Source organism: Camelus dromedarius, chromosome 10 (genome assembly GCF_036321535.1).
Source record: "Camelus dromedarius isolate mCamDro1 chromosome 10, mCamDro1.pat, whole genome shotgun sequence".
Classification (NCBI taxonomy): domain Eukaryota; kingdom Metazoa; phylum Chordata; class Mammalia; order Artiodactyla; family Camelidae; genus Camelus; species Camelus dromedarius.
Window position 1 is genome coordinate 72,581,993 of NC_087445.1, and position 22,330 is coordinate 72,604,322.

Genomic DNA, 22,330 nt, shown 5'->3' on the forward strand with positions numbered 1-22,330 from the left:
GGTCCCATTTGTTTATTTTCACTTTTATTTCTATTGCCTTGGGAGACTGACCTAAGAAAACATTATGATGATTTATGTCAGAGAATGTTTTGCCTGTGTTCTCTTCTACGAGTTTTATTGTGTCATGTCTCATATTTAAGTCTTTAAGCCATTTTGAATTTATTTTCGTGTATGGTGTGAGGGAATGTTCTAACTTTGTTGATTTACATGTGGCTGTCCAGCTTTCTCAACACCACTTGCTGAAGTGATTGTCTTTTCTCTGTTGTATATTATTGCCTCCTTTGTCAAACATTAATTGACTGTAGGTGTGTAGATTTATTTCTGGGCTCTCTATTCTGTTCCATTTATCTACTCTTTTTTTTTTTTTTGGCCAATACCATGCTGTTTTGTTTACTGTAGCTTTGTAGTATTGTCTGAAGTCTGAGAGATTTATGTCTCCAGGTTTGTGCTTTTTCCTCAGAATTCCTTTGGCAATTCTGGGTCTTTTATGGTTCCATATAAATTTTAGGGTTTTTTTGTTCTAGTTCTGTGAAAAATGTCATAGGTGATTTGATAGAGGGATCATATTAAATCTGTAGATTGCTTTGGGTTGTATGGCCATTTAACAATATTAACTCTTCCAATCCAAGAGTATGGGATAACCTGAAAGACCATTTTTAGATAGGGCTGGTGCTTTGTGTTACTGTCTTAATGGGGGAAAGATTTTTCAGTTTATCCTAATAGTTAATATAGCTTGCTTTTTTGTTGTTAACTGTCTAGTATATTTCATTAGGACCTTTTCATCTTCTCTCTGCAGATAGGCTTTCTAGGCAGTGTTAATTATTTCAGGTTCCTATTCTAGGGCTTAGTATACTTTTTATAACCCTTTCTTGGGAGACTTTCTTAACGGTTACATATTAAAGTTTAATTCTGGACTTGAAAAAAACACAAAACATGTTTCCTGAAATTCCAAAGGCATGAATGAGGGAAGGAACTGGAGTTAGCACATGATTGTGAGTATATCTGAAGACCTTACTGGGGGCAGGGACTACATCTTATGTGTGTTTTTTAATCTCATGTGTCTAGCACTGCATGTGGCACCTACTGGGAATTTATTAATAAATGAATGAATGTAGTGCCATTCATCGTGACTGTTAGACTTTACTTGATGAAGAAAGTGCATTATGAAAAAAATTTTTTTTAAATAAAAAAAGACAAAAAAGAAAAAGAAAGTGCATTATGTCATGTATTTAGAAAATTTTCCAGAGATGAAATAAATTAGTCTTTTTCTAGATTCTTGTTCCTTATTGGTTGCTACATTTTAGTTAGATGGGAGGAGATAGAAATACTAAATTGAGGTGTCTTCTAAGCATAAAAGATGTACTGTAATTCATTAATTATTGTGTTTCATTTATTCTATAATTACTTTTTTTTCCTAAAAGAGCAAAATTACCTGTTTTCTGTCATTTTTCAGGAGCAGTAGAGAACTGTGGACAATTCTGCTTGGAAGGTCAGCTCTGAGAGAACTGGTAAGTGGTGGTGTTCTTGAATGGATTCTGTGGTTCTTTGTGTAGCTTATATTCCCAAAAAACCCCCTGCCTTCTCTTTGAAGTAGGAGGTAAACACATTTTTTATTCCTAAAACTTTGTAGTCATTATGCATTTCCCACTTTTCCCAGCTGAAATGCAGTGTATCTTATAGCGTAGCTGAAGTTTTCTAAATCTCCACTTTTCTTTGGACCTTAGTGATTTCTTTTCCGAAAAGATGCCAGTGCTACTTGACTGACTGCTGAGGATAGGGGTGCAAATACCATTTTACTACCCCAGGCTGAGGAAGATTCTCAGGTCTTTTCTCTGTTTCATACTTTGCTTGCCTTTTCTTCCTTTTCTGTTTAGCTAGCTGCTTAAGTCACAGAGGCTGAGGTTTCTAGGACATTTCCGAGTATGTCATCAATAGAGGACAGTTCTTCATGTTGGTCCCTGGGTGTTCTGACCCTGTGAGGGTAAAGTGTTAAGATGACGTTCAGTTATTACTATTGTTACTGTAATTAACATAATGAATGTTACACTTTTTTAGAGTCTTAACATTTTTTTGATATGCCTTCATCTGATAATTCCACTTCCAGAAATATATCTTTAAAGAAATCCTGAAAAAATATTGTACAAAGCTCTCTACCGTAGTATTATTCATGTAAATAGAGAATTACAGCCAGCTTAAGTGTATCAACTTTAGAGGAATGGTAGATGAATTATGATCTAGCCACTTGATAAAATATTATGCAACCACTAGAAAGGATATTTATCAAAATTTTCATAATAAGGTTAAGTCATTATGTTAGAATGTTAAACAAAGAAAAGGAGGCTACACAATTCTGTATTCAAAATTATTTCAACTGTGAGGAAAATACATGTTAAAACGACTCGAAGGAATATGTAATCCTCAATGTGATCCTGGAATCTGATTAAAATTGCATTTGTATAATTTCCTTATTCTTTTTCAGAATCAGATTGAGGCAGAGCTGAATAAACATTGGCAGCGTCTGTTAGAAGGGCTTTCTTACTATAAACCTCCCAGGTATGGCTATTCCATGGGTCTCATTTGAGTAATTCCCCTGAGGAACCTGGCATAGATGAAACCATCCTTGTGTAGGATTTCATGATATTGCTGGGTTAGGTTGATCAGAGAGTATACAGTTTGGTTACCAGTGAAAAAGAGTAGGGCACATTTTTTCTACGTGTTGAAGGAAAAGGAGATCCCTTCTAAAAATACAGTTTTGTTGAATCCATTATATAACCCTAGCGTCTGGGGATGAGGACTTGTTAAATACTCAACTGATGTTCCTAATATTTATTTCAGTCTGTCACGTTTGTGTGAGAAACTGTCAGCACCAAAAGCTAGGATATAGCAGTGAACAGTGGTAACAGCAGCTGACACGTGTCGTTCACTAGGTACCAGCTGTTCTAAGCACTAGACTTACTGTAAATTATTTAATCCTCACAACAACACTTTGAGATAGGTACTGTTTTTATTCTTTGTTTGAATATATAGATTTTTTTGTTGGGCAGTGGAAAACAACGATAATAAAATACAAAGTGGTTTAAAAAGAAGAGAATACATCTTGTAGGATGAGACTCTTGTATCTTAATTCCTAGTCCAGATCTCATTCTACTGTGTATCGTAGTTCCCAGACTGCTCTCATTTCCCTTCTACTTCTGAACATCTGTTGATTTTATTGCATCTTCCCCTCCATCTTCATTCTCTTAGATTAGTGAAGAACTTTCTTTTTTTGATCATCTAGTAACTCTTCCCCCATAATTATTTTGAAGTAACTCCCAGATACTTATTTTATATGTAAATACTTCACCATGTATCTAAAATACAGGGACTTTAAAAGGAAGATAATCACTGTATTACCACATTTGGACATTTTTATTATTGTTGTTTCCATTTTACAGATGGGGAAACTGAGGCACAAAGAGGTTGAGTAAGTTGCCCAAGGTCACACAGCTAGTAAGTGGTAGAACCAGGATTCAAACCTAGCAGTTTTACTCTAGTGTCTATGTTCTTAATCATCATTCTGTGTTGCCTCTTTCAAAACTTACTGTTTAACCTTATACTAGCCTTTGTGTTGTGGATTTTCTGTAAAATGTGAAAGTCTCTCTTAAAAAAAAAAATCCAACAACAACATGCTCTAGTTCATAGAATGGGCATTAGTGGCGTAAGTTTTTTTTTTTTTAAGATAAAATTTCCTTTTATAGTAGCTTGGGATTTAAAGTCTGACAGATTTTTTTTTTTTAACTGCAGGCTTAATTTAAATTTAATTTTTTTTAATTAAAAAAAATTCTTTTTAATGTCCTCTTTCTGTTCCAGGATTCAACCCAGGGTAACATTTACATTTAATTATCGTGTCTCCTTAGCTCTTAGCTGTTACAGTATCTCAGTCTTTCCTTGATTTTCATGACCTTAAACAGTGTTGAAGAAGACTGGTCAATTATTTTGTAGTAGAATGCCCTCAATTTGGAATCATCTGATTTTTTTTTTTCATTATTAGATTGAGGTTGTGGGTTTTTGGAAAGAATATGCAAAAGTGAAGTGCCATTCTTATTACATCAGAGCAGAGGATACATATTATCCATATGAAATCACTGGTGACTTTATAACCTTGCTCACTTGGGTAGAGCAGCATTTGCCAAGTTTCTCCTCTGTAAAGTAAATTTTTTCCTTTTCCCTACTCTGTTTTTTGAAAGTGAAGTCACTAAGTATAGCCCACTTTTCAGTTTAGGGATGTAGTGGAATTAAACTCTACCTTCTCTGGCAGGTAGCATCTATGTATATTACTGAGACTTCTTCTATAGAAAGATTTTTTTCCTTTCTTTCCCATTTATTTACATATATTTATTTATTCATTCCTTTATTTAGATCATTATGGTCTCATTTATTTTATGCTTTGTTTATACCTTGTTCCAGCTTTGGCCAGTGGGAGTTCTTTCAGGTTGGTTTCTGTGTCTTTTTGATAGGCTGCTATCCTTTTGTTTTCTGAGCATTTTCTTACTTTCTGGCATTACAGGATGCTCCAGGCTCATCTAGTATTTTCCCCACCTCAGCTCTAGCATCAGCCATTTCTCCAAGGAATTCTGGTACCTTTTATTAGAGAATGATGTTAGAAATTAAGATCTGGGTGCTGGGTGTACTCCCTGCTACTGGGATGTCGTAACATTTAGGCTTTCCCAGTGGGCAGAGCTAGGTAATATATGTATATGTACTAACAGATCTGGTTTTAAATTTCACTTCAACTTGTTGTTAGCTGTGGGATTTTTGGTAAGTTATTTATTCTTTCTAAGTTGTTAATTTCATTTGTAAAGTGGGCATAGTAATGTTTACCTTCCAAGATAGTTGTAAGGATCAAAAATAATGAATGTAATTCAATATATCTACAAATAATATAGTTATAACTGTAGTTTGTAACAGACATATACTATATTTATTACTTAGACATAAATAGTTTTGTGTTAAAAAGTCTGTAGAGATGAACTTTTGTGTGTGTATGTATTTTATAGGCACTTAAAGGACAGAAAAAGGTCTGTAGTAAAAATATCTTTAAGTATTTTTATTTTAAACCCCTAGAGGATCATTGAGAATGAGGAAATGATTCACTGTTCTTTTCATAGTCCAAATTCAGCTGAAAGAGTGAAAGCTAGTAAAGATGTAGCTTCACCACTGAAGGAACTGGGTTTAAGAATCAGCAAGTTTTTGGTGAGTAAAAATGAACACTTGCTCAGTTTATTACCTGCAGGATGGATGGATATGCATGGTTTTATTGTTAGTGATTGTTAATGAAAATTTGGTTTATTTCAGTTTGGGAGATTAAATTGAGCATATTGTGTTTCAGAAATGCCCAAGTTGTAGCTCTTCTTGGTAAAAGCCACAAGTCAAGTTGCCTGACCCGTTTACTACATACATACAGAGTTTTCTTCAGCATACTTATGGTGTTCTTTAAGTTGACTAGGTTGTATCTATTTATGTAGCTGTTTCCTTTTAATTTTTGGAAATCCAGATCATGCCTGTTGCTTTATTAATGTGCTTGGTGAATAAGCACAGTTGTTTCTGACATGTAAATTCAGTTGGCATGTAAATTACATATCAGTGGCTACTCCTTTTTTCTCCTGTTTGGGTTAAAATTGTTACGTTGTATGGAATCCAAAAGAATTTTTTTTTTTTTAATTCAAGCTCTTCGTTCATTCCAGAGGACAAATCTTTAGATTGCTTTACATGCTATGTGTGGTTTCTAAGCTGAGGTGGCTGTTCCCTCCCTTATGACTTCTGTTTTCAGGGTCTTGATGAAGAACAGAGTGTGCAGTTACTCCAGTGTTACCTTCAAGAGGATTACAGAGGTACTCGGGACTTACTAAAGGTCTGTAGCTGTATCCAACTCCCTTCTCCTGGGTTTATCCTTTTCTTTGTTGGTTTTAGATAATTTAGGGTTTTGATACCAGTTCTCTGCAACAGATAGGTGATCAGATACAGCTATTCTCAGGAAAGGCTTTGTAAGACAAAAAAAAAAAAAAAACACATCTGCTTAAGCTGAGGTCTGTCCTCAGACTTGGAGGGGTGGAGAGGTCAAAGATTGACATGTTAATCATAGAACCTCAGGATATCAGAGCTGAAAAGAACCTGAGACAACATCTTGCCTATCCGGCCCCTCATTTTACATATGAGAAATTGAGACCAGAGGAGGGGAGCTGGGATTTAAGCACACAGTTGGATATATTTAGGCGAAAAATGTATCCAGAAATGAATGGGCAATTATAATCTTGAAGGGTACGGTGAAGATGTTTACCTTTTCTTCACTAATTGATTTTGCTTATAAGATGGCTTCTTGACTGTTCTCTTTTTCTTCAGACGGTACTGCAAGATGAGAGGCAGAGCCAGGCCTTAATCCTGAAGGTCAGTACTAGTCACCGTTTCCATTCTTTGATGTAAAATTGGACAACAGCTTCTTGACCTTGTTCTCCTGAGCATTGCTGCCTTTGCCTTTTTTGTTGAGTAAGCATTGAGGTCTTAATGAAGAAGCTTCTTATTAACTCATTTGTGAAACAAGAGGCTTTTATCTGCTGGACCCAACTGAAATATTTTTTCAAAAGAGATTCTTCAGCAACTGGGGGTGAGAAGTGGTTCATGGATATTTTTTCTCTAGGTCTAAATGCAATAGGATTAACTTGTATTTTTTTATTTCTTTATCTCTCTCCAACCTTCGAAGTAACCTTCTCACTTAGGATCATGGAATTTGATCGTGTCGTATGAAGTAGTTTCCTAATTGGTACTTAGTGAGAACTAAGTACATCAGTTGCAAGCAATTCGGACATATACTAGTGGCATTTTTGTATTTGCTTTCATATATTTAGGCTATCAGTTTGTAGCACTGTGTGTTACTTCAATTCCCAACTGAGAAATCATGCTAGAAAACTTGTTTATATTATTAAATAATTCATTTTATCTTGTAGTATTTTACTTGAATCCTATTTCCTGAAGGTCTTTTGCTTTTTTGAGGCCAAATACTGTGTCTTCATTTCTGTGATTGCTTATATAGATGAGACTTTTCCATCCACACCTTTAAGTGATCTCTTTATCTGTAAATTTAAAATTGAGTATCTTCTGTGCAGAGGTAACTGATTTTGAATCTTTGGGTTCTTCCCAGATTGCAGATTATTACTATGAAGAAAGAACCTGTATTCTTCGTTGTGTCTTGCACCTTCTCACTTATTTCCAAGATGAAAGACACCCCTATAGGGTAAGCCCATTTAGTCCTCTTGGTTCTCTTTACCCTGTAAATTTCAACCGTTTTAAATAATTTATTTATATTTGTGTTCTTTTAAATATCTACCTTTTCTTTAGGTATAAGTTACTGTGTTTCGGAATTTTTTTTTTTAAGGTTGAATATGCAGACTGTGTTGATAAATTGGAGAAGGAGCTAGTTATAAAATACAGACAGCAGTTTGAAGAGCTTTATAAAACTGAAGCACCAACATGGGAGACACATGGAAACCTCATGGTATGTGGTTATTGGCCCCTTCTGTAACTCAGAATTGTATATCCTTACTCATAGAGCTACAGGTTAAATTATTCATTCACTTATTAACTTAAAACTTTTATATATAAATGATTATTCTTTAGAAAAGTTTAAACATGTCATATGGATCAAAACATTGACTTTAACTAATAGTACTTAATTTGGACCTTTCCCTTTGACTTTGTCTATCCAGTTAATTTACTTTTTGTTCTTACCTAATATGTTCTCAGTGGTTAATGGAACTCTAAATCTAAGATTTTACCTTCTTTATTATCATTATCTATTAAATGTGTGACACTAGTTTAATTGTTTTATATGAGTCTTAAACCAATCTGCATTTAGATTGGAGCATGACCTTTTTGTTTTGAAAATAATACATGTTTATTAAAACAATTCAAGAAAAATACAGACAGTAGCTATTTAAAATATTTAATAGAAGAAAAGGGCCCACTTACAATAGCATCAAAAACATAAATTTCTCAGGAATAAGCTTATGGCAATCCAAAATCTAAATGAAGGGAACTTTAAAATGCTAAAACTGTAAAAAGAAGTCATAACCAAATGGAAAGACAAGCCACATTCTTGAATAGAGAGACTCAGTACCATAAAAGTGTCAGTACTTCTTATTTTAATCTATAAATCTAGTGTGATCCTAGAAAAAATACTAACAAGTTATTTCTTTTGTCTTTTATTTTAGAACTAGACAAAACTGGTTTGAAAAAATAAGAGTAGCCAGGAAGCTTTTGAAAAAGGAAAATTAGCTTTATTAGTTGATAAGACTACAGTAATTTAAAGCATGGCATTGGTACATGAATAAACAGACTGATGAACAGCACAGAATAGGAAGTCTAGCTGCATACCAAACGCTGATCAGGAGTTAGTGTATGATAAAGATGGCATTTCAGGTCAGTGGGGAAATGCTAGGTTAGTCAGTTCATGGTGTTAGAACTACTGGGTAGCCATCTGGAGAAAAATCAAACTGTATCTCCATGTCATTCCTTCTACCAGAAGAAAGTCAGAGAGAGATCAGTGATTTAAATTTAAAAGAGTCAACTATAAACATACTAGAAGAAAACTTGGGAGGTGATTTTATTTTTATTTTTTTCGGAGTGGAGAAGACTTTCAAAAAAAAATATTTTGCCATTTTACTTTTGTCTCCTTTTTTTTTTTTTTTTCACTTTTTTTCTTGGTGAGGGTAGTAATTAGGTTTGTTTGTTTGTTAGTTTCTTTTTAATGGAGGTTCTGGGGATTGAACCCAGGACCTCATGCATGCTAAGCACATACTCTACCCCTGTGCTATACCCTCTCCCCTGGAAAGACTTTAAAACTCTGAAGACATAAAAGGAAAAAAAATGATAAAACCCAGCAACATCAGATCAAAAATTTTTACAAGGCAAAAAACCAAAAATAGTGCTGTAAGCAAAGTAAAAAGACAAACTCATAGCCCAAAAGTTTCTTAAAATAGAAAGAGCTCCTATAAAGCAATAAACAAAACCCAACAGAAAAACAGGCAAATGGAATGAATATATTCACGTAACAACACTCTTACCCAAGGGATGGGATAATGGGCACATATTTTGCTGTATAAACTCATACTTTTAATGGAAAATATTATGATAATATCTAAAAATTAAAAAGCACATATTTCTTGACCTAGTAATTCCACTTTAAGAGTTTATCCTACCTATAAATCCATTCATACTTACAAGAAGTGATTTGTGTAAATGACAAATCTGTAGCATCCACCAGCTTTATTCAGGTATAATTTATATCCAGAAAAGTTCACTCATTTTAAATGTACAGCTTGAGTTTTGGCAGTTGTATATAGTTATATGCTGCATGATCAAGATACAGAACACTTACGTCTACCCAGAAAGTTTGTGGTCTGTGACCCCAGCCCCCAGCAACCACTAGTATGAGTGAATGAATGTATACGGCATATTACTGGAAGGAAAAACAAAAATCTTTTAACAGTGGTTGCCTCTGGGAAGAGGTTTGGTTGACTGGGCAATAGGAGTTGTAGGGAGGGAGGCTTATTTTTTAACCTTATTTTTATATATGTATTGCCTAATCAAAATAAAAATTTAAATGTGTTTAAAAATCTGACTTTATTTTTCTCCCATTTTTATTCATTGGTCTTGCAGACTGAGCGCCAGGTGTCTCGCTGGTTTGTTCAGTGCCTTCGGGAGCAGTCCATGCTGCTGGAAATTATTTTCCTTTATTATGCATACTTTGAGATGGCACCTAGTGACTTACTGGTATTAACCAAGATGTTTAAAGAGCAAGGATTTGGTAGCAGGCAGACTAATAGGCACCTGGTGGATGAGACCATGGATCCTTTTGTGGATCGGATTGGGTAAGTCTGAACGAATTGAGGTCTTAGAACTTGTACAGTATTTACAGCATTGATACTGTGGTGGTCCTGTGAATGGGTGAGGGGAAGGGGGGTAGGTGTACTTTTCACTTAGTAAGTGGGGAAATAAATGGATGTACTACCACGTTCCAGGTCATACAGGGAGTAAAGACTTGGATTTAGAGGGACACCTTCTCTCCAAATAAGTATTGCATTCTGTTCTTACTGTTTTCATCTAAGGGGTTCATCCTTTTGTTCTACAAAAAAATCTGTTGAGCAGCTATTGTAGACCAGGCACTGTGCAAATGTTCAGAAGACAGTGATAAATAAGGCAGGTGTGTTCCCTGTCCTCTTTGAGGTCATAGTTGGTAGACTTTGAATTTTATAGCAGTGAGTATATCCACATTTTGAGGCCTATTTCCTCTGTGAACAAAGATACACACTTGACCAGTGAGACAGTTTATCTAGGTCAGATGTAATTGGTGTCTATAGAAACCTTTGGTACTAGATCTACGATTTGGTAGGCACAAGCTACAGAAGATTACCAAGCACTTAAATTATAGCTGGTCAAATCGAGATGTGCTGGAATTGTAAAAACGTACAAGATTTAGAAGTCTTAGTATGAAAAAAGAATGTAAAATAACTCAGTGAATTTTTTGACACTGAAGTGTCTTACATGTCACCTTATTCCCCATTGAGGTTCAGAGTAGCATATGTGACACCATGGTGTTGTTTTTCTTTCTAGCTACTTTAGTGCCCTTATCCTGGTGGAAGGCATGGATATTGAGTCCTTGCATAAGTGTGCTTTGGATGACAGAAGAGAACTGCACCAGTTTGCGCAGGATGGGCTTATCTGTCAGGTGAACTTGGAACAGCCTCTTATCTATTCAGATGATGATAGTTGAATCTGTGAAAATGAGGAGAGTCCCTCAGGGAGATAAGGACAAAAAAGGCCTCAGGACAGAACCTTGGGAGTTGTCTGTCTTTATGGAGCCTGTGAAAGAAGAGCAAAGGGGAAGAACATTAAGATGGGATGGTCAGAAAGAAAATGAGGAGAGATCCAGGAAAGTTCTAGAAGCATCGGGGGAAATTTTCGAGTCTCCATTTGAACATGTATTTTGTAATCTTAGATTAATACTATTTAAAATCAGAAGAAATAAATTGTGGGTTAAGGAAAGAATAATTGAAGAGTCCATTAATGAGGTGGTGGGGGGTTTGGAAAAGAGTAAAATGTCAGAATGGGAGAGGGGGGCCACTGTGGGTGAATGGAAGACTTATTAAGCATGATGAGGGATCTTTTGGAAGGGTCGTGACCCTTTCTGTTAAGTGACACAGATCTTTCCTCTTTTCATTAGGATATGGACCGTTTGATGTTGACCTTTGGGGACATTCCACATCATGCCCCAGTGCTTTTGGCCTGGGCTCTCCTCCGTCACACCCTGAATCCAGAAGAGACAAGCAGTGTTGTTCGGAAGATAGGGGGCACAGCCATCCAGCTGAACGTATTTCAGTACTTGACCCGATTACTCCGCTCACTGGCCAGTGGGGGAAATGATGTGAGGCTTGGGCTACTGGTGTTTGAGCATGAGAGTGGGCAAAGAGCAGGGCAGGAGCTCATTAATGAATCATGGTAATAGTAATAATAATTGTAAGTGATGTGGATAATGATAATTTTTAAACTAACCTTTATAGAGCATTTACTGTGACAGACGTTGTGCTCAGGACTTTGTGCAGTATGTTATTTGCAATGCTTCTGTGCACTAGGGATTATCATCCTGTTTTACACATTAGGAAATTGAGACTGAAGAAGATAGAATTTACCCACAGGAATAGTTATTAGCAGTTGGTGGTGGATACTGTTTGCACCTACCGTGTCTGACTCTGGCAGTGGCAGATGCACCATGCCACTATGGTGTATCTCTTAGAAGATAGCTTTGGTATACTGACTGGAGAAATCTTTTGCGGGTGGTCCTTATTCAACTGTAGCAGGATGAATTAGAAATTCTCTGGAGTGTTGTATTGGGGCTTAGTTTGAATGGCACAGTTTAATCAGCTTGTTTTGACGTGCTGAAATGAAACCTCACTCAGCCAGCTTGTGGGCACTGGTTGATGTATATTGGTGACAGTTCAGGCAGCCGCATCATTCGTACCAGCATCGACTCTGTCCTTTTCAGAGGCTGCATGTGGTTTTCTTCCCCATGAAAACTTTGATCATTTTGATGATGGTTCCCTTTTGATTTTTTTTCTTGACTATGTTGTAGTGTTTGTGGGTCCTGCTTTCTCTTTTCTCCCTTTGTCTTCCTGATCTTGGGACTAAATTAAGAAAATTATGAAGACTCAGGTTCCCTTCCCATTTGTTTACCGAAACTATATTAATACAATGGAATCATATAAAATCTAGAGAAGAGTGGTGTTACTCAGCATTACCCACTGACTCCTTTGTCGTTACAGTGTACCACCAGCACTGCGTGCATGTGTGTGTACGGACTCCTTTCTTTTGTTCTGACCTCGCTGGAGCTGCACACACTGGGCAATCAGCAGGTCAGTGTCTGGCTATCGTTGAGACTGTCTACACTGCCTAGCTTTGCAACCATCTCCCTAAGATACTTCTTCAGAGCTGATGTAATACAGACCCATATACTTCAAGTATAATTTGTTTATTGCTGTTTTTCATTTGTTGTATTATAAAAATGATGCATAGAATGATAAATAAAAAATAGAAAGTGCTAATGAAAAGAGAAAAGTGTAATCCCACTACACAGTATATCCTCTGTTAACATTTCGATGTGTTCCCTTCCAAATATAAAAATATAATTCTCTAGAAATGGAATCACAATGTTTGGTAACTGTTTGGTAACTGCATTTTTTAACTCTGTAGTGCATCTGTCCCAAACATCTGTGGGTGCTGATAAATATTCTGCAATATTTTTTAAATGAAATATTTCAAAGTTATACCAAAGGAGACAAAATTGTATAAGGAACCCTCATGATCCCATCACCAGTTTCCAGGTTATCAGCTCACAGCTGATCTTATTCATTTCTGCCCCTTCCTTCCTTGATTATTTTGAAGCAAATCCCAGACATCATTTAGTTAATACGAATATTTCAGTAAAGCTTCACAACCATTATCACATCTGAAAAAAAAAACATATCTTCAAATAATCAAGTTAGGGTGCAAATTTCTAAACATCATAAATTTGTCATAAGTTTGTTTGTATCAGGATATGAACAAACAAGATCCACACATTATTGGTTGATAAGTCTGTCAGATTTCTTTTAGCCTATAGCTGTGTTGTCCATGATGGTAGCCACAAGCCACATCATTGTTTAATCTATGAATTCTTTAGGGGTTACTAAGTGGCACTGTTCTAACTCTGTCTTTCCTCTTTTGTTTATCGGTTGGAACACTGCTATTAAAAAGATTTGTTTCGTAATATATACAAGTATCAAATCATCTTGTGCCCTTGACTTAACTAATAAAATGTTACATGTCAGTTATGTCTCAATTAAAAAAAGAAATTTGCTCTCATTAACTGTTTAATACTCTGGTATAGAGTACTGTATATGCTTCTTTTCCTGTATTTACCACTTTTTCCTAGCATCCTCCACCAAGTTGGCTAGTGAGGTTTTTAAAATTTTTTTACATAGCGTTGTGAAATCATGGATTTAAACATATTAGCTATGTTTTAATCCATTGCAGTTATTCTTATACTCGGATTGCCCCATCTTTGGCCAGTAAGAGCTTTTTGAGGTTACTTTCTGAATTGGTTTTACACTAACATATTTTGATAGCTCTATTGCTTTTTGATATGACAGAATCTTTCAGGATTATCTTAAAAGATTCTTGTCCCAGACTTAGAATCTGCCTTTTCTCCAAGGAGCCCTGGTTCCTTTCAGTGGGAAATGGCATTTGAGGAGTTCTTTATAAATAAGTCATTGTATTCATTTTTAATGATTAATGACTTATTTTAGAAATTAAAGAAATTGATGAAGTTGATGAAGATGGATATTTATCATTGGAGAGAAAAGAAATTGGTGTTAAGTGAAAGACTCAATTTCTAAAGCTCTAGGGGCACATAGAAGAAGCTTTGTGTCCTTTGCCAAAATTCTGGTTGTATTTGGATCCTACTATACCCCTAGAGGATTGATATTAACATGTTGGGGTTACAGGTGTCCTAGTACTTGGAATTTAAAAAAAAATCATTTCACATGCCCTCATTAATTCCCAGTGTGTGTGTGCCAAACTCTGTGCCAGGTGCTGAGGATGAAAACTTAAAAAGGCATTATTCTTGCCCTCTACAAACACAGTTTAGCTGAGCCTAGTGCCTCGCATTTACAGGACATTTTAAAATTTGCAGTTCATTTCCCCATACGTTATCTCATTTAATCCTTACGACAACACTGTGAAGGAGATAGTGTTTTCACCATTTTACTGAAAAAGATTTTGAAGTTCAGAAAGGTTAATTTGCCTAACATCAGACAACAGATTAAGATTACATCCCTTACTTTTTAATCCCAGAGTTTTCCTGACATACTAGATGAAGGTATTATTGATATTTCTTTTAACAGAATACAGTTAGAAAAAAAACGATTGGTTCAGCTAGGGAAAATAAGCCATTTTCTTCCCCCTCCCCCAACAGGATGTAATCGACACAGCATGTGAAGTCCTGGCAGACCCTTCTCTTCCAGAACTATTCTGGGGAACAGTAAGTATGTCAGAGGGAGTTCTGCTATGATATTCTGTGTAGCAGAAGAGAACACTTACTTTGTGATGGGTCTTACCCTAAGCTTTTAGATCTATTTTCTCATAGTATCTACACAGAAATCTGTGAATTGGATAGTATTGTTATCATCATCATTTTGCATATGAGGAAAGGTGATGCTTAGAGATGTGAAGTGACTCAACTTGCCCGAGCTCATGACAGCTAGACAGATAAGATCAAGATCGAGTTCTGTCTGACATGAGTCTTGAGTCCACATTATTAACCAGTGAGTTATCTATCCTACCCACTAAGTCTTTTTACATTGAGAGTCTCAGGCACCAGTGGTGCTGTAACTCCTGAATGTACTCTTAGGGGATTGTGACTATGTCATGAATTTTCAGAGTATTGTGACAGGTTAGAGTCAGAATTTGGCTTTGGAGAGAGCAGTTTCTCACCAGGACTTAGTCTTAGCATTGATAACAGCCTCAAGCCTCTAGATCCAGTTGATGAATAAATCTGTTGTCCCTTGAACTGTGGCCTGATTGATTTGCTGGTATATTGTATCCTCTTTTTCCTGAGATACTATCCAGTCTTACAGAATCAGTGTTCCAGGAGAAGCTGGTAGGAAACGATAATCAGATTGAGGATGTGTTGCTCATGTGTGGTGTCTAGCTGCTGATGTATTGTGGGGTGCTTTTTGCATTAGTGGGAACAGGCCCTGCACAGTGGACAGTGTGGTCTTCCTCTGGAGTGGGCAGCCGGGCAGAGGTCCCTGGAGGCAGCGGTCTCCCGTCAGGTCCTGACTGAGTTGTTGATAGCCTTTTTCAGTGGAAACATGGAAGTCTTAAATTACTAGAGGTGAATAATGTCTGCCTAAAGGAAAGGATTAATTTTATATTTTCTTACTCTTGCTGGACAGTTCAGAGATGTGTTAATTCGTGGATGATGTGAAGGTCAGTAACTTTTTCCCTTCCACCATAGGAGCCAACCTCTGGTCTTGGAATCATTCTGGACAGTGTATGTGGAATGTTTCCCCATCTCCTCTCCCCACTCCTGCAATTGCTGCGAGCCCTTGTATCAGGGAAGTCTACTGCCAAGAAGGTAGGTGGTTCAGTTAGATGCTTAGATAAAGTGGGAGCTGTTTTTCAGGAACCCTTTTTGCTTTCTGCATTGAAATTCCACTACCATGGCAAGAATTAGTCTCAAGTTGAATGAAAAATCCCAGAGACAGTGCCTCAATTCTATAAAATTAAATAAAAATTTTTTATTAAGTATCTATTGTAGGTATTGTGAGAATAAGACAGAATGTTAAGTTCCTTAATATTTATTTGGAGGAAAATGAAAGATACAAGAAATATGTAATAAGGTGATATATAATTAATGTCATTGGTAAAGATCATACTGTTCAAGAGAGGCAACTCTCTGTGGAGCGAGGGGGGCCTTGAGTTGGGTGTTAAAGAGCGGTGAGGATTTGACAAGGAGAGCAGAGGCCATTCTAAGGAGAGTCACAGTTACGGGTTTGTGAGAAGTTTGAGAGTCAGCACATACACAGTCTGGCTAAAAGAGCAGAAAAGCAGGTAAGGGGTCTCTTAGAGGTCCCCTTGGTAAATGTGTGGCTGGGTTTTTTCTCTGCATGTTGGCAGGTATATAGCTTCTTGGATAAGATGTCTTTCTACAATGAACTTTATAAGCACAAGCCCCATGATGTGATCTCCCATGAAGATGGAACTCTCTGGCGGAGGCAGACACCCAAACTCCTTTACCCTCTTGGTAAGAGAGACAGACCCTGGTTCAGTAGCTTCTTTTCCACGGTCTCTATGCAGACCTCACTGCTGTTTGAATACACAAGGTGCCTTTAAAGCAGGTCCTTCTCCTCTCCACTCTGCTTGTTGATTTGTTAATAAATTATTAGTTACTCAGTTTTTGCATCATTAGACTGTTTTACTTCAAAAATAATGCACGGTCATTATAACAAGGGAAACAGTGCAGAGATACATTTTTTTAAAGTTGATCTCTCTTCAGACCTGCCTTCATCAGATAATCAGTGTGAAGAGTTTGGTGTGTGTCCTCTCACACATTTCTGTATTCTCTCACAAATTCATTCTGCAGTTTGATTTCATTATATGTGGATCTTACTCATTCTTTTTAGTAACTACATAATTATTCTTGATGTTCCATATTTTTTATCTTTCCCCTTCTAAAGGACGTTTAGGTTATGTTAGGTTTTTGCCACTACAGACTATACTGCACTGGGGACATACACTGGTACTTTTATTTTTGGTACATAGACTCCCCAAAGTGGGATTGTTGGGTACAAGGGTATACACAATAAAAATTTTAAATACATGTCTACTGACAGATGAAATGGATAAACAAAATGTGGTATATATAGGTGAGACACTAAGTCTTCCTAAGAGCCAAAATGTGAAATATTATTGAGTCTTAAAAAGAAAAGGAATTCTGACATATGCTGTAACATGGATGAACCTTGAAGACATGATGCTAAATGAAGTAAGTCACAAAAGGACAAATATTATATGATTCCACTCATATTAAGTACTTTGAGTAGTCAGATTTACAGAGACAGAAAGTAGAACAGTGCTTGACAGGGGCCGAGGGATAGGGAGAGGGGAATTACTGGTTAATGGGTTCAGAATTTCAGTTTTGCAAGATGAAAACAGTTCTTCGGGTAGATGGTAGTGATGGTTGCACAACAATGTGAATGTACTTAATGCCACTGGTCTGTACACTTAAAAATGGTTAAAATGGTAAATTTTACGTATATTTTACCACAATTACAAAAAATAATAATTAAAAAGTCTTAAATGGATAGTGTCAAATTAAGTTCTAGAAAAAGCTTGATGCAATTTCATTTCCTACTGGCAGTGTGTAAGAGTGACCACTTCATTCTTGTAAGCTCATGTGTATTCCAGGTGCTCAAAGAGTAAAATGTGGAAGGAACAGCCTTACTCTTCTAATGTTGACATCACTACTGACTTAACAGTGACCCAGGCACCTGCGGTCCCATAAGGTGGTCTTCCTGTCATCCAGTCATCACTGGAATGGAAAACCACTCTGCACTCCGCTGTTGTAGACACATGGGAAGACTCACTTACCCACTGACAAGAGCGAGTTTTGTTTTTGTTTTTGTTTTGCTTTTTAATGGAAAAAAACTGGGGAGGTGGGTTAGCTAAAAAAGAAAGAAAGCAAAAAACTGTAGCTGTGTTGGATTTAGAGACTGCATCTCTGTGTGATTAAATATTGCTGTCTGTTATAGGAGTCAACCTCTTCCTATTGAGCCCTCAGATATTAGACTAATTTCTCTTTCTCTTCTCCTAAGGGGGTCAGACCAACCTTCGCATACCTCAGGGCACTGTGGGCCAAGTAATGCTGGACGACAGGGCTTACCTGGTGCGTTGGGAGTACTCCTATAGCAGCTGGACCCTTTTCACCTGTGAGATTGAAATGCTGCTTCATGTCGTTTCCACTGCAGGTGAGGTCGGCTTTGGGATACATCGCTGTGGGAAGAAATACAGACATGCTTAGAGGATTTGGAAAATAGAGAGTTTCGAGATGAAATTCAGAACCATCCAGCTTGTGATTAGTGTAATTTGTTTATCTGGGTCTCAGAGACTGTTCAGTGATCTTAAAAGAATTGTTTTCTTTGAGATCACAAGCTTGCTTTCCTTTCAGATGTGATTCAGCACTGCCAGCGGGTCAAACCCATTATTGATCTGGTCCATAAAGTCATCAGTACAGATCTGTCGATAGCAGACTGTCTCCTGCCCATCACGTCCCGCATCTACATGCTGCTGCAGCGGTCAGTATCTGGTCATGCACCTACTGGCTTGAAGTCTATACACATTCCACTGTGGGAAGCCCTGGTGTGGTATCTATCCCCAGCTGAGGGTTTTCCTGTTTTTGCATTCCTGCTGCAAGGAGGGGCTTGGAAAGAAAGAACTGGAATATATTTGTGATGGAACAAGTCAAATTATTCATTTTACTGAGTACACTGCACTGTTTTCCAACCAGATTAACGACCGTGATCTCCCCTCCTGTGGATGTCATTGCTTCTTGTGTCAATTGCTTGACTGTTTTGGCTGCCCGGAACCCAGCAAAGGTGAGGCCCCAAGTCTTCCTAACAGCCAAAAAGTGTCACACATAATGTATACCTGGAGACACATGGACATTTGACTCTTCTTTTCTCCGCTCAGGTCTGGACTGATCTTCGTCACACAGGCTTTTTACCTTTCGTGGCCCACCAGGTCTCCAACATGAGTCAGATGATTAGGTGAGCCAGAGCGGGTGGGTAGAGGATATTGCCTGGGAGTGCCATTTATGTTTCATGTCTAAGCTAGCTTCATTAGTTTTGAAGATGCTTCTCTGTGCCTGTTTACTCTGCTCCTTGCCCATCACCCTCTCCTTGGAAGTGAGTGAGGACAAGGCAAAGGAGATGATGGGCACAGAGGCTTCTGTCCTCTTAGACCAGCACTGGTGGGTCACAGTCTTTAAAGCCTGAGAGAAAGAGAGGTATTTCTCATCCAGCAGTCACCTTAGGTATGTGGGCATTAACTTTCCAGTCTAGGGAATCCAGAGATGTCTGGATCCAGAGACTTGGCTTCCCTTTTTTAAGCCCACAGTCACTCTGTACTTTTCCTTGTTTCATGGCCAGTCAACTTGTCTGGTAGATCAGTTGTTAATACACAGATTCCATTTTACTGCCTGAGCATTCTCTCCTTGCTTTGTCTTGCCTATAAGACAAGGATGTTTTCCTCGTGTTTATTTGATTTTTCACTTTTAAGGTTGTTTATCAATAAGTAACGTTCTTAATGCTTACCCTGGGTGTAAAATAGCCTAGATTTGATGAGTTCCTTTGAGAGCTGTCCTCTTTTATGGGGAAGCCATGTAGGTAATACCAAGAATGCTCTGTGATTACAGTTTCTTGAAACCTTGAAATTGCCCCCTCCTTTATTCCCCCCTCTGCCTCTCTGTCTTTTCCCAGTGCGGAGGGGATGAATGCTGGAGGATATGGAAACCTCTTGATGGGTAGTGAACAGCCTCAGGGCGAGTATGGGGTCACTGTTGCCTTTCTGCGCTTGATCACCACTCTTGTCAAGGTAAAATCTGGTCAGATGGAAGCATCTGCAATAGTTTCCCTGCCCCAAGCTACTATAGTCATTTAGTTTGCGGGCAGAACAGTTGTCCTGAAGTTATGGTGATAACAGTTTCTGTGTATTGAGTATTAACTCTGTGCCAGATTCTGTAGTAGGTACTTTGTCTGCATTAACTCATTTAATGCTCAGAGGCTGTATGGTGTAATGCAGTGACTGTCAAGCTATTTTGGCTGTATCCCAGGGTAATAGGTACATATTTTGTTGTGTCCCAGTATACATGTGTGTTTGTATACTTCTGAAGCAAAGTTTCATAATACAACACTGCTCTTATTTTATGCAAGAAGCACTCTGATGTTTTCTAATAAGGTGATCACACAGTCTGCTAATGGCTCATAGCTCTGTTTGACACATACTTGTGTAGCATGGATTTGGAGTCAGAGTTAGGTTTACATTTCAGATTGACCACTTACTAGCTGTGTGACCTTAGGCAAGTATTGAATTTCTCAGACCCTTTCTAAACTGAGATGGTAAATGGTCTCTACTTCATGGACTTGTTGAGAGGGCCACACATGAAAAGCACTCAGCACACTTCCTGCCTGCAAGAATCAGTCAATGAATGCTGAAAAAGATAGAAGCAATTCTGTGTAGAAATAGAGATGTGGATATTGATGTTTAGATACAAATAAAGAATCCTCATTTTCAAAATAAGGAAGCTGATGTTAACAAGTAATACTAGCACAAAGAATTTTGAGTATCAGATCTTCTTTGTGGTATTCAAGTGATAGGACAGAGGTTAGGGGGATGGCTGGTGATCACAACAGTGAAACTGGCATTCTCCATCAACAACAATTCTATATCCTTTATGTTTAAGATACCTCCCTTCTGCCCAGATTTGTCCTTCATCCCTCTCTGTCATGTAGGTGCCTTTTGTGACATTGTCACATTGTCTTTTTAGTCCGCTTCTCTGTGCTAAAGAAACCTACAACTTGGACTTAGTTGAACTAGAGTGTTCAGTGTTTCTTTTTTTTTTTCCACTGATGGCCAAGGTTTGCCTAGATTTTCTTCGGACTTATGGTTTTGGAGTTAAATCATCTCTAGAAATGAAATGATTTATCCTTAAGTGGCATAAGCCCTCACAGCATGGTTTCTTGTAGGGGCAGCTTGGTAGTACGCAGAACCAAGGACTGGTGCCCTGTGTCATGTTTGTGCTGAAGGAGATGCTTCCGAGCTACCACAAGTGGCGCTATAACTCCCACGGTGTGAGAGAACAGATTGGTAAGGAAAGCATGGATAGGGAAGGTGGGAGGAATCTCTGGCTCCCTGGATGTCTTTCTGGGATAAGGGTCATCATATAAAGCCACGTCATTCCTGTGTCTTTTCTGGAGTCCAGGTTGCCTGATCCTGGAGCTGATTCATGCAATACTGAACCTGTGCCATGAGACAGACCTGCACAGCAGGTATGATGGGGGATTGCTAGGGCTTGGTACTCTCAGTTGCTGTCACTGAACAAGGAAAGACATGGGCTTCTGCTTTGCAGAGCCTGCTCATTCTTCCAGGGAACTCAGCTTGGCTGAGCCCAGAGCTCAGTGCTCTTGGTGTTCTGATTTGCTGTCCACCAGGCTGTTCGTTTCTCCTTTCTCCCTGTGAACAAAGAAGAGCAAATGAATTGGGAACAGGATTGTTCCCAGTGAAATTAAACACACATGTTTTTAATGACCTTGACAAAAGTTATGCAGGTTCATAGGAAAATAGGGCAATATTGCCTATTTCCCAGAGATGACTATTAACAAGTTAGTGTGTATCTTCTAGATTTTCTCCTCTGTTTGTACTAACTTTTCTGTAACTTTATTTCCATGCCACTGCATAGAGATCTGTCTTGTTTTAATGGTTCTGTGCGTTCCACTGTGTGGATTAATTATGATTCATTTCAGTAAGCATATCCATTAATGGATGGGCATTTAAATTGTTTCTCAGGGTCTATTTAAGGAGAGGTCTCAGAGTCTATTTAAGGAAAGAAATCGGAGTGGCTTCCTCTGGCAAAGAGAGCTGATCTGTATCACTGATGTCCAGTTCATTAGGTTTAGGTTTTTTTTAGTGGGGGGTAATTAGGTTTTTAAATTCTATCTAATTAATTAATTAATTAATTAATTAATGGTAGTACTGGGGATCAAACCCAGGACCTTGTGCATGCTAAGCACACACTCTACTATTGAGCTATATCCTCTCCTCCACAATTGGTTATTGTCCACAATTTTGGACAATACCCTACCCTTCCAGTAATAAATTTGGCAACTCTCTAGTAACTCAGAGCACATCTGTTTTCCAGTCACACACCCAGTCTGCAGTCTCTCTGCATCTGCAGCCTGGCCTACACAGAAGCAGGACAGACAGTGATCAATATCATGGGCATTGGCGTGGACACCATTGACATGGTGATGGCTGCTCAGCCCCGCAGGTAGGCCTCCCTCTCCACCTCCCCTCGTTTGTCTTTATTGTGCCTGCATGTTGTGAGAACTTCAGTGTAAGAAAGACAACCTTGTTCTTCCTAGGACGCAGCCTTTATGTAACCTAGTGGCTGCTGTGTAGACTGGCATGTAGCAAAGGGAGTTGATTG

General features: G+C 37.9%; 1 protein-coding gene across 1 annotated transcript in view; it reads left to right on the forward strand.

The window, feature by feature from the left end:
* The window catches only part of NUP188 (nucleoporin 188), a 41,978-nt gene that overhangs the window by 5,814 nt on the left and 13,834 nt on the right, over nucleotides 1-22,330 (forward strand). The window contains exons 2-23 of the mRNA XM_031450632.2: nucleotides 1,454-1,508; nucleotides 2,480-2,553; nucleotides 5,148-5,232; nucleotides 5,810-5,890; nucleotides 6,379-6,423; nucleotides 7,175-7,267; nucleotides 7,409-7,528; nucleotides 9,691-9,902; nucleotides 10,645-10,759; nucleotides 11,255-11,455; nucleotides 12,351-12,440; nucleotides 14,540-14,605; nucleotides 15,584-15,703; nucleotides 16,246-16,372; nucleotides 17,943-18,095; nucleotides 18,296-18,422; nucleotides 18,635-18,722; nucleotides 18,817-18,893; nucleotides 19,605-19,719; nucleotides 20,871-20,991; nucleotides 21,107-21,173; nucleotides 22,043-22,171. Coding sequence (XP_031306492.2) covers nucleotides 1,454-1,508; nucleotides 2,480-2,553; nucleotides 5,148-5,232; nucleotides 5,810-5,890; nucleotides 6,379-6,423; nucleotides 7,175-7,267; nucleotides 7,409-7,528; nucleotides 9,691-9,902; nucleotides 10,645-10,759; nucleotides 11,255-11,455; nucleotides 12,351-12,440; nucleotides 14,540-14,605; nucleotides 15,584-15,703; nucleotides 16,246-16,372; nucleotides 17,943-18,095; nucleotides 18,296-18,422; nucleotides 18,635-18,722; nucleotides 18,817-18,893; nucleotides 19,605-19,719; nucleotides 20,871-20,991; nucleotides 21,107-21,173; nucleotides 22,043-22,171 — 2,361 coding nt within the window. The remainder of the gene's footprint in view (nucleotides 1-1,453; nucleotides 1,509-2,479; nucleotides 2,554-5,147; nucleotides 5,233-5,809; nucleotides 5,891-6,378; nucleotides 6,424-7,174; nucleotides 7,268-7,408; nucleotides 7,529-9,690; nucleotides 9,903-10,644; nucleotides 10,760-11,254; nucleotides 11,456-12,350; nucleotides 12,441-14,539; nucleotides 14,606-15,583; nucleotides 15,704-16,245; nucleotides 16,373-17,942; nucleotides 18,096-18,295; nucleotides 18,423-18,634; nucleotides 18,723-18,816; nucleotides 18,894-19,604; nucleotides 19,720-20,870; nucleotides 20,992-21,106; nucleotides 21,174-22,042; nucleotides 22,172-22,330) is intronic.